General features: G+C 41.8%; 1 protein-coding gene across 3 annotated transcripts in view; it reads right to left on the bottom strand.

Annotated features, from left to right (window-relative positions):
• The window catches only part of RAPGEF4 (Rap guanine nucleotide exchange factor 4), a 170650-nt gene that overhangs the window by 55934 nt on the left and 102639 nt on the right, over window positions 1–12077 (bottom strand). For all 3 annotated transcript variants that reach the window (XM_075430945.1, XM_075430946.1, XM_075430947.1), the window contains 2 exons: window positions 2575–2681; window positions 631–752 (listed from right to left, as the gene is read on the bottom strand). In XM_075430945.1, the coding sequence (XP_075287060.1) occupies window positions 631–752; window positions 2575–2681 (229 nt within the window). The remainder of the gene's footprint in view (window positions 1–630; window positions 753–2574; window positions 2682–12077) is intronic.

The raw sequence follows: 12077 nt of genomic DNA, 5'->3' as shown, positions 1-12077 counted from the left end.
AGTGAAACTGTACATGCGAAGCTTCAAATGTGAATATTGCTTTACCAAGCTACCTGTTTGAGGGCTGCAATATCATGTTACCAAGTAAATCCTGCCAAATGGAAACTGAAAATCAATGTAAAATACAGTCAGAAAACTAACAGAAAATCCCAGACCTCTGCATTGGAATATTTGGAGTGCTGAATTTGGAAACCATTCCAAAACAACTGAAAATCATTCCAAAATTATGGATCTGAGCAAACACAAATGCTTACATTCACTTCCACATGCTGCAAATCTTTGATGAAGATCAGTTTTGTGTATGGTAATACATCTTTTGGTTTGGGCCTGAGTGCTATACAGGTCTTGCAATATAATCACAAGCCAGTGTACTCTTAAGTATAATTAGAATTAGCATTATAAATTGCTCGTTTACTTTTCAATATTCTTGTAAGTTAAAAAGGTATATTGGTAGCCAGATTCATATTATACTGTCTGTGTGTTGCACTTGCACCTATGAATGAAAAGGTTGCTCTGCAGCATTTCTTTTGGGCTTATGATCCCTTTCTGTTTCACACAAGAGACCTACAAAGGCACGAAAGTTACACATTGCCCAAGTTTTAGTCAAGATGCTGATTTTCTTTATCTTACCATGGTTAAGAACACCTTCTTCCAGCAATACTTGCCACATGCCAACAGCCTGGGTTCGTGAATGGACACAAGGACTTTGCTGCATCATCCAGTCAACTAGTTCTGTCCCCACACAGCATTGCCTGAAGGACAAATAAATAGATAGAAATGAAAAGGGAGCTAGCCAAGAACAGTGATATCTTAAACTCCGTATAATTTTAGTCAAATCTCCCATCTATGTGTATATGCTTGAAATACCAGTGAAGGTGTTTAGTTTTAAGAGGATCAGCTCATCAGAACAAAAAGCGTTTTGGGAGATGCAAATTTCAGAGGATCAGAGCAAGCCTGTGCCATCTGGTACAAAACCTATTGCACCAATGCAACAACCTCCAACCCAAATTTCAAAGGAAACCTTTATACCATGTGATAGCAAAACCTTCACACTTTTCAGAACCCTACATGAAAATGATCACCTAACACTGTAAAAGTTTTGCCAATGACAACAGCCTCCACAGGAAGAGAAAGTGTTATGAGGGTGTTCCTCCATTCATAACCAAACTCTGGCCACACTGTATTTGGGGACATTGGTTTGCAGATCTAGTGCTTCTGAGGCACACTCATGCTAGGTGCTGGTCACCTCGCAGCTCCTGGCTGACCCAGAGGCAGACAATAGCCAGCCTCAAGTTCTGGAGAATGCCTATGGAGAGGGAAAAAAACCAAAAAGCCACATGATCACTAAGTAAAATGCTTTGTCATAACACTCCCTAGCTCAGCAGAACAGAAGCAAATAAGCAATGTGATCAAAAACTTACAAATCTATAACTGATCACATGTAGAACAGAGGAAGCTGGCTAGTCCTTCTAGATACGCTCTCGTGGCTCCACACTTCTTGTATCACTTTCAGAAACTGCTGAAATTTAGCTTAAATAATTATCTTCTAATTAAAATTCGATTTTGATGACAAAACTTTCCCTTGCCTAGATGCAATCTAAATTTTTGCATTCCATATTTAAAAAACCCAAAAACAGTTTTTTACAGTTATGTATAATTTTAAATGGTGCAGTTGTTTGGACTAGCATTCGTCTTCATTTATCATATACACTTTTGTTCTTCTAGAACAATCAGCAATGTCATATTGTGATATATTCTCAGATCAACTCACAAGCTCCACATACCTTGCATCATGTTAAATACATTTTGGACTGAAATATGGAAAATCAACGCACTTAACTCAAAAGCAGATAAGGAACATATTGATTTACTATTTAGAAAAAGACACACTCAGAGATTTTAAACCAATTTTAATTTAAATATACTCTGAATAATGCATTAGATATTTGATTTAAACATTAGACATGAAAACAAACTGATTCTTTCTTAAGCCAGCAGTAGATAGATCCTGACTCCTTGAAGTCAGATTCCTATTCTGCAAGCGCCATTGTTATCCCACTTCAGCAAGACAGTGCTGCCACCAGCAGGAAGATAAGAAAGCCTGGCAATACACTGACAAAAATAATTTTAAACAGAACAGTGAATCTACATAAGGAATGTTTCTCACCAGGTGAATTTTCAAAACTCCACACTTAGCAATACCGCTGTAGCAATCAGTACAGAAACATACTACATTAATGAGCTTTCCTATTATCTCTTACTGATACACAAAGAGAACAGAATCTACATTTTAACTTGATATTGCATAGAATATTCCAGCTAACTACGCTATTAACTTTGGAAGAGTTTTTGTATGTGAATGCTCTGTTCACAATCATGGACTCAATTTCCAGTGAAATTACTTCAGAAAAGATTTACCAGGCCCATTAAAGACTGCATAACATCCAGACTCAAATAGCACCACAGAGTAATTTCAGACCTTTTGAGACCTGCAAATATGGTAAGGCATAAATCACAGATCAGAGGATGGCAGGCATAAAAATTCAGAGACCTCTATACAAGCAGCTCACACACCTGTAAGTCTTCAGATGGTATTTACGATCTCTTATCATGTGAGGGGCTCGGGACAGAATTGTATTCCGCAAAATCTTTCCAGCTCTGAGGATCTTTTCTGAAGGAACCTTGGTGATCATGGAGAAAAAAAAGGGACCAAGACACACAGATTTTAAACTTTCCACAATCTTTGTACTGCCTTTTGCAAAACAAAACACAAGTTCTCTTTTCCCTAAATTAAAAGTCCTTGCATAGATGCTTACTTTTGCAGAGCAATGTAGTATATATTCGGGATTTGAAGTCTCACATACTTATCATATCTAACAGAAAGCATCCCTTCAGCTGATACGCATCACACTGTTGGAAATAATAGGAGTTAATTCCATTTGTCTAGCGGCCTGGCTCTACAGCACACCTGTGCCCTATTACCTGTGTAATGGTTTTAGTAGGACAATGTGGGATGTGAGGTTCAGTAAGAGGTGTCTGAAAAATAAAATGAATACATTTTTAAAGGTTAAGCAGTAAAATAAAATAAAGGCTAAAATAAAAAACTGAACAAAGAAGTTGTAAAACCAGAGTGAGGTGTAATTCCAAGCTCTACTCAGGGGACATGAGTAGAAAAATCTCTCTGAAGACATCCTGAAGACAAACTTGGTTTTTAATGCTCAGTAAATTAAAACAGTGATGTGACATGTGAAGATGAGCAAACAAATGCACGTTAAACTTTCTAACGAAGTGTGCAATGGCCATACTTCACACCAGATCTGACGCTATGCAGGTATAGCTAGTCCTTCCGCTTGGTGCTCTCAACCTGCAGCGGGCACGACTGCATTCCTCCGCACACGGCTGCCTCCGCCACTCTGTCGCCCACCATGGAAACTCTCTCCTCCTCCAGCACCTTTTTCTGTTCAGCTCTCCTCTCCCTTACAGCATAGCACAAGACACAGCTCTGCTGCCACTATCTGTCTTTTCTAAAGTATCATCGGGCCTAGCTGGCAACCCTTTTACAGCCGCTCTCTGAAATGCCAGACCACACAGGCTGCTCGCAGAGACCTGAGTGAGGCCTTTCACAAAGGGGCTGGTGAAGGAAAAAGAAAAGAGTAAAGTAGGTGACTTGGTTCTGCAAAGGGAAGCGCGGAAGGGAAGGCTACCAGGGCTCCGCAAGCGAGAAGCAGAGAAGGGGATGAGAGAAATGGGAAAGCAGGCCCGTAACGAACAGGTGAATGGAGGGGGGAGACGGAAGCACAGGCACGACACAGAGGAAAAAGAAAAGCAGAGGGTTAAAGGACAGTATAGAGGTGGAGACAAAGGAGAACAAAACCAAACTTCAGCAGCCACCTCAGAATGATGGGAAGACGTTTGCTTTCTTGGGACTGGTAGGTAACAGCATGGGCCAAATTTACTTCCCGTGTGAAATGTCAGGAGACGCGACACGAGGGCAGAGTGTGGCTGGCATTGTGGGCCTGACGACAGGGCAGATCACAGCGAACGCAGAGCCCTCCCACAGGGGCCAGACCTTGCACCTCGGCCCACGGCAGCCACGGCTCCCTCGCGCCCGCATGGCAGAGGCGGGACAGCCAGCTCGCAGGTGCGACGAGACACACGTCGTGTGCTGCTGGGCTGCCAGGTATCGGTTTTCTTAAGCTGGGCATCTGTACATTAGCTCCCACAGGATTTTAATGATGTGACAAAGTCCTTGTAGTACTCAAATAGTGCTAGGAGCTACGAATGCACTAGGAGACCACAGGTCAGTCAGGAAAGGGAAAATGAGGGAAGGACATGGCAGAAATCAATAAAGATAATCTTAATGGAGAGGCTGTATATGAAAAGCAATGTGAATGGTTTTTAATTTCTACTCCTACCTTACAACAAGCCTCTGAAAAGGCAAATCAATACAACTAAATTGGGATTCCCGATTTTTCTCATTAAAAGTCAACAATTTTTCAAAGACTCATTTAAGTTATAAACATTTCTGTCCTACCAAAAAGGTGGTAGAACATCCCTCAGTATTTCTTGGTTTCTGGAACTGTGTGGAGCATGCTTTAGACAGCCTATATTTGCAGTTAAAGCATGCTAAGAATAGCAAGAATCTTTTGAAAGATGTCTCTAATGCAAACAAAACCACTGAATAAGTTTCAAACAGGTATAAATAAACAATGAAGTCAGAGATATCACTCTGAGTATTTATTAATAATTTTTGCTTCCATTTTCTTTTAAAAGGATTTCAAGTCCTCATCAAGTTCAATGAGACTGGAGGTAAATATATATTTAAATGGTTGGCTAAACTGGCATTGGAGTCATTATGAAAATTATTTTTAAATTCCACATTCTTGAAATTTTTTTTTTAAAATCAATAAAGCACAATATACTCAATCTAGCTTCCAGATTTTAATTCTGTTTAGGAATATACTTCAAAGGAGAGATAAAATGCATAAGATGAAAAATGTAAGAGACGTTTACAGCAATAGACTAGTGAAAATGAATGCACATTTTTGTTCTTTAGAGGTTCTATTAAGCTACAACAAAAATGCATAAAACTAATAGGTGAATAAATTGAATATGGATGAAGATTTGTCAATAAATCTCCCATCCTAATCAAAACAGAATAAAAGAGAGCATTTAGAAGTAAACTGATTCAACCCCAAAGTACAGAAAAAAAACAAGGTGAAAGCTAAGGCACAGCACAAAAACCTGCAGAAAAGCAGCAGGAAGGCTTGTTCACCTACATTTGATCCTGACCAATACAGAAGGATCAGCTGTGAAGACAGAAGGTAACTTGGGTGAAGGTGATCATGAAATGATCCAGTGTCAGAAATTTACAGAAGGAAGAGGAACATCAAAGTAGAAACAATGGATGAGAAAGAAAACATAAAAACAGAATACTGACAGCTAAATTCCTGGAGCAGGTCATGGGGCAGCAAGTGTAAGATAGAAGGAGTTAAAGAGAGCTGGTAGTTCGTTAAAGAAACAATACTAACCACACATACAATATATACTAGCACAGAGCTAGAAGGTGCAGTAAAGACTCAGCTAAAGAAAGAGCTCTTCACTGAAATACAAGAAGGAAATGTACAGAAAGGAGAAAGTGGGGGGTTTACAAAAGGTAAGTATAAAAAATAAATTGAATAATGAAGGACAGAATTAGAAAAACAAAGGTATAAAATGAGACAGATCTACCAAGAAATGTCAAGAGCTACAAGAAATATTCCATAAGTACATTAGTAGTAAAACAAAGAAAAAGTATTGATCTACTGTTCAACAGAGGGAAATCTATTGGCAGATAATTCAAGAAGGCCAGAAGCAATTGATTTATTTTTTGTATCAGGGTTCATCCGAAAGATCAGTGGCAGAGATGGCTAATATCCTAAGTAGCAGAGTGAAAGGATTAAAATCTCTGTCTGAAAAAACAAAAGAAGGGATGAGAAAATTTTACGTAAATTAGCTATTTTCAGATTGGCTGCGTTTCTAGAATTTCATGCAGGAACCTTAAGAGCTTGAAGCAACTTAAAGAGAGGTGCACCCATCTCAGAGCTATCAGCAGCCACCTCTGACAACTCCTGGGGACTAAGGAAGGCAGCAGAAGGCAGAAAACTGGGAAAAGGGGGAGCTGAAAAATTATAGACATGTCAGTGTAGCTTGTCTTCCTAGAAGTAGTCCATTTGTAAGCACCTGGAAAAGAACAGGAAGATGAGTCACATGACGCATATTAATCAAGAACAAATCATGCCACACTGATATAATTTCTTTCCATGACCGGGTAGCAACACTAAAAGACAGGGAAGAAGCAGTAGATTTTCAAGCCTTTACTTTATTAAGACTTTGGCACTGTCTCGTAAGCTATTCTTTTCTGCAAATGGCAGATTAAATTCTTACAAAATAGGTGCAAAGCCAGCTGGAGAAGTGTATTTTGAAAGCAATTACCAGTGAAGCAAAGTCAAACTGGCAGTCACACCAGAAGTCTGTTCTAACCAACATTCTCAAGAATATATCACATCCGATAATATTAAATATTAACACGGGATGAAGTAGAATGTACACTGATTGATTCTGCAGGAGACTTCAGGATGGAAGGGGCTGCACATACATTGGAGAATAAGTTCACAATTTTATATAGCTTTGACATTGGTCTGAAAAAAATATGATGCTGTTACGCAACACAGACAGTGCTAACTACTTTTCTGAAGCAGGCAGAATCAGCTATATAGAGACAGGGTAGGGAACAAGTGTCTTAGCATACTTCCACAGAAAAAGAAATAAGGTTTACAACGGATATTAAACAGAACTGAGTAAGCAATGCCATACTTGTGTGAAAGCAACAAATACTGCACTGGGATGTAGTAGCAGATTAGATACATAATGAAGTTCTGCTTCAGTCAGCCTAGATAAGACCTAAGCTAAAGCACTGTATCTCATTTGCCCATTTTACTTCAAAAGCATCTAAACCAACTGGACAGAATTTAGAAGAGAGCAATAAGAATAATCAGAAAGCACAACATAAATAAGCAAAGTTGTTCAGCCAAGGAAAAGGCAAGTCTTAGCAGAAGTGTGATAAAAAAGTCTTCAGATTTAAAAGGCCTCTGAAAGGAAGAGAGAACTGACCTAGTCCATCATGCAGAGATCAGGAAATAAAGACTTCCAATTGCTGTAAGAAAGATTCAGGTTAGGCATCGGTGAAGCTTTTCTAGCAGAGAATACTGGCAAAGATCGCCTGGGAGGTGTGGTTCCTCCATCTCCGGAGGCTTGGGAGGATCCCTAAGGTATCTGTCAGGAGTGACACAGCCATAGCGCATTGCACATGTGGCTCAGGGATGGACTAGATGCTTTCCCGAAGTATCTTTTAGCCTCACTGTGTGGGACTGGGCAATTTTCGAGGACACCTTTACATGCCTAAAATTAGTTCAGCCCCAAGGTGGTGCTTAAAGAGATGATCAATGATACAGCCCCCAGAGCAGTAAGCGCGGACCCAAGAGAGAGCAAGGCAGTCACTCCTACTGAGGAACAACGCCGCTGCCATCCAGAAGACATGCCCAGCAAAGAGTCCCCGCAGAGTTACACCCTTTCCAAGCTACCTACTGCAGTGAAATCTGGCTGCACTAGAGATGAGCTGAAATGCAACAAACCGAACCACAGGGCTTGGATCGAGTTTGCTATAGAAAGGTAAATCATGCTTCAAAGGCAGAGAAACGTAACATCAATTAGTTAATAGGAGATACGGTATTCCTGCAACAACTTCCCATCACAGAAAATTAGATTCTGTAAGGAAGCACACCTTAGGATAATAGACACAACTTGGCTGAAGTCCAAGAAGTGTTTTGTAAGACTTTACAATCTTGGATCTCCTATTAAGGGATACGTACAAAGCACTTACGAAAAAAGAAGTAGCTCTCCCTATAAAACAGCAGAGAGTGAGCAGGGTGTTTAATTACCTTCTTAACGCATTCTGATATCTTTGAAGAATTAATGTGACTAAAGTACATACATGTTGCACAGAGCTGTATGGCTGCAGCTACCTGACGATCACATCTTTCAGGACTTCTGAACACAGGAAAAGTCATCAGGTGAAGAGCTCAAACATGCAAGCCAATTAGATTAGTGTACAAATTATTGCCCATCTCCTGGCCACAGTAGTGACAAGTGTACCTGCTCTTAGCTTTCCGCCAGCAAGAGATAAAGCAACACAGCAGTACCGTCTGGAGCTTTAGATACTCTGTGTACTTTTCCAAGTAGTGCACATACAGAGAGTTTACTACCATCTGCTGATGCCCCTGTAGGGGAGCAGGTGCATGTGGGTCTGCAGGGTAGAGACTGGAAAGCTGCAGGTGTTGGTAGGGGAAAGGAGAAAATGATCACAACAAACTGTGATAAAATGGTTTCCGCTTTAACATTGACAAACTCCGTATCTGTACATTTCTGGATTCACATTTGTGCCATGCAAACAAACGCGTCGTGCAGCCAATCACAAAACTCTATTTCAATTGGGGTGAAGCAGAGAAAGTAACAATTTTAGCCTCCATTCCTTTGAAGATTCAAATATTTATGCATGAGAGCAATACCACAGATTTAAATAGGACTATTCATGTGTATAATTTTATGCACACATTTAATCTCTGGAGAAATAGGCCTTAGATTACAAGCTACACGGTGAGGGCTACCTTTATTTCTGTGCTTCTTACATCACTGAGCAAGCCATATGCAAACAAATCAATAATATAATGAACAACAATAACAGACACCTAACATGAGGTCCATATTTGTGAAGTTATTTGAATTTGCCAAATAAAATCCAAGAACATCTCTTATAAAAATACATTTTTCTGTTTCCCTTGTTAAATAGCTGTAAAGGTATGTTTCTTCTGAGCCTTTAGATCTGAACAAATGCTTTCGATCTAGAGCAATTTGGATCTACAGCATCAACTGATGGAGGGGACCTAATTCACTACTCTCAAATGTTAACGGGAAATGTGTATTGCAAAGAACTAAGAAGAAACAAAACAAAAGTCAGTGAAACGTGTTTTTCCCATGACCTCAGTGTAGCTCATCTCTGAACAGAGACCAAGTTTCTGTATTTATGGGAGTTAAACATGGCATGTGAGGTTACCAGGGTGATCAGATAAACCTGTGCACTACTGTTGAACACTTTATTTCCAACTAGGGCACTGAAAAGAATTGCAAGTGACATCTGTTTTCCTGCTGGCTGGCAGGGGATCCAGAAGAAACACAGGACAAATGCCACACGAGTCGAAAGGTGGCAGCAGCAACAGCCACATCACTAAGAGGTCTGTTTGTTTTACACCCTTACTATTTACTGCTGTCTGTGATTTAGGGCCTAATCCAAATCCCACTGAAATCACTGAGAAGTCCCTAATTGACTCAATGGGCTTTGAGTCAGGTAGCATTTGATTCTCCTAAGTGTATTTCAGGAAGCTGAGCATCTTTAGCTCCTACTGTTTCCTAATGACTTCTGATGACTGCCACTTATGACTGATATGCTTGAATGTCCTCGTATATATCTCCTGAAAGACTATCAGTGCCATACCTGGTTCACATGGGAGGAAATAAAACATGCAAAAAACCATTCCCACAATACTGGTGAAAGTATAGCCAGTCAGTAAGTTACAGCCGACAATTAGCAAGTCCCCACAGCCCTCCCACACAGAACCTCGTCCTTCTATTCTTATCATTCTTTCTTAAATCCATATATCTATTTCCAAAAAGTTCCCTCTTTTTGTAATATGTCACCTATCATCTGAGCTACTTCAGACCAAAGGTATAGATAAGAATTCCAAAGGTAAGAAACCTTTGTAGAGATGACTCTTTTTCCAATACAAACCAGTACTTCCAGCACTACAAAACAGCCATATAGCAGGGATAATGCTGAGTATATGGTGTCATAGCTGTGCATTTCCAGGTGGAAAGCAGTCTTCGATAAAGTATCCTAAAGTCACCTCCACTGGTCCTATTTCCATCTGTAGGGAAAGAATGCGTCTAGCCAGACTGCACCAACCTCTGCTAGGATGTTGCAGGCAAAACAATACATTTAGTGAATGCAGCTTGCTGAAAACATCAGAGAAGCAGCTGGCCAAAGATCCTGTCACAAAAAGGTCCTTTGAAAAGCATTTTTGTCAAAATTTGAAGGAAAATCTAACCAATTATGCAGGAACTTCTGCGCTCTGTTAGCCTATAGGCTAGATCGCTGGAGTAGCCCTATGTAGGACATGCTGATACACTGACCAGTGCTTGTTATCAGAAAATAACCAATGTCATGATGTCTACTCAACCCTACAGGGTGTACATAGTCTGCAAGAAACCTTGGCACACACTCCCTGCCACAGGGTCTTCAGATGGCTGGGACACATTATCAGGACTGAGCTCCGTCCAACGCAGACCACAGCCACATCTGCAGAGAGACCTCACCACACTCCTCCAGAAGACATGAAAAGTGGAAACAGAAATGCAATCATCACTGCAATGCTGGAAATGTTTCAGTCATCTCTTCACTATCTACCCACAAATGTATGTAGTGGCTGAGAGAACCACCCCGTGCTCCCTAGCGCTTTCCACAAGACAGTACTGGCAGTCAAAGAGCAAAATGCCTGCTCACGTCTCCTACCTGGAAAAGTCTAGAACTGACGACTGACCTCATGCCAGGTCTGTAGGTGACTTAGCAACACTTTGCAATTAACAAAGGACAAATTACCCAGAAAGAGCACTTGGTTCTGCTCTCATCCATGTTTACCAAACTATGCAAGTATTAGAAGGACCTGTTGCCAGTCTACATAGTCTAAAACTGTATTTACCAAAGCATCTTCAAACCAGCCATGCTCACAAAAGACAACCACAAAGTTTCTTAAGAATCACAGAATCACAGAATGGTAGGGGTTGGAAAGGACCTCTGTGGGTCATCTAGTCCAACCCCCCTGCCAAAGCAGGGTCACCTACAGCAAGTTGCACAGGACCTTGTCCAGGCGGGTCTTGAATATCTCCAGAGCAGGAGACTCCACAACCTCCCTGGGCAGCCTGTTCCAGTGCTCCGTCACCCTCAGAGGGAAGAAGTTCTTCCTCATGTTCAGACAGAACTTCCTCTGCTTCAGTTTGTGCCCATTGCCCCTTGTCCTGTCGCTGGGCACCACTGAAAAGAGTTTGGCCCCATCCTCCTGACACCCAGCCTTCAGATATTGGTAAGTATATATTAGGTCCCCTCTCAGCCTTCTCTTCTTCAGGCTGAACAATCCCAGCTCCCTCAGCCTCTCCTCGTAGGGGAGATGCTCCAGTCCCCTCATCATCCTTGTAGCCCTCCGCTGGACTCTCTCCAGTAGCTTCTCATCTTTCTTGAACTGGGGAGCCCAGAACTGGACACAGTGCTCCAGATGAGGCCTCACTAGGGCAGTGTAGAGGGGAAGGAGAACCTCCCTCGACCTACTGGCCACACTCCTCCTCATGCACCCCAGGATCCCACTGGCCTTCTTGGCAGCCAGGGCACACTGCTGGCTCATGGTCAACCTGTCGTCCACTAGGACACCCAGGTCCCTCTCCACAGAGCTGCTCTCCAGCAGGTCTGCCCCAAGCCTGTACTGATGCATGGGGTTGTTCTTCCCCAGGTGCAGGACCCTGCATTTGCCCTTGTTGAACCTCATCAGGTTCCTCTCTGACCAACTTTCCAGCCTGTCCAGGTCACGCTGAATGGCAGCACAGCCTTCTGGTGTATCTACCACTCCTCCCAGTTTGGTGTCATCAGCAAACTTGCTGAGGGTACATTCTAACTCTTCATCCAGGTCGTTGATGAAGAAGTTAAACAAGGCTGGGCCCAGTACTGACCCCTGGGGGACACCACTAGTTATCAGCCTCCAACTAGACTCAGTGCCGCTGATGACAACCCTCTGAGTTCTGCCATTCAGCCAGTTCTCAATCCACCTCACCGACCACTCATCCAGCCCACACTTCCTGAGCTTCCCTAGGAGGATGTTATGGGAGACCATGTCGAAAGCCTTGCTGAAGTCTAGGTAGACAACATCCACGGCTCTCCC

Source organism: Opisthocomus hoazin, chromosome 9 (assembly GCF_030867145.1).
Source record: "Opisthocomus hoazin isolate bOpiHoa1 chromosome 9, bOpiHoa1.hap1, whole genome shotgun sequence".
In the NCBI taxonomy this organism is placed as follows: domain Eukaryota; kingdom Metazoa; phylum Chordata; class Aves; order Opisthocomiformes; family Opisthocomidae; genus Opisthocomus; species Opisthocomus hoazin.
The sequence above is the reverse complement of the archived record's forward strand: the minus strand, read 5'-3'. Positions and strand labels throughout refer to the sequence as shown.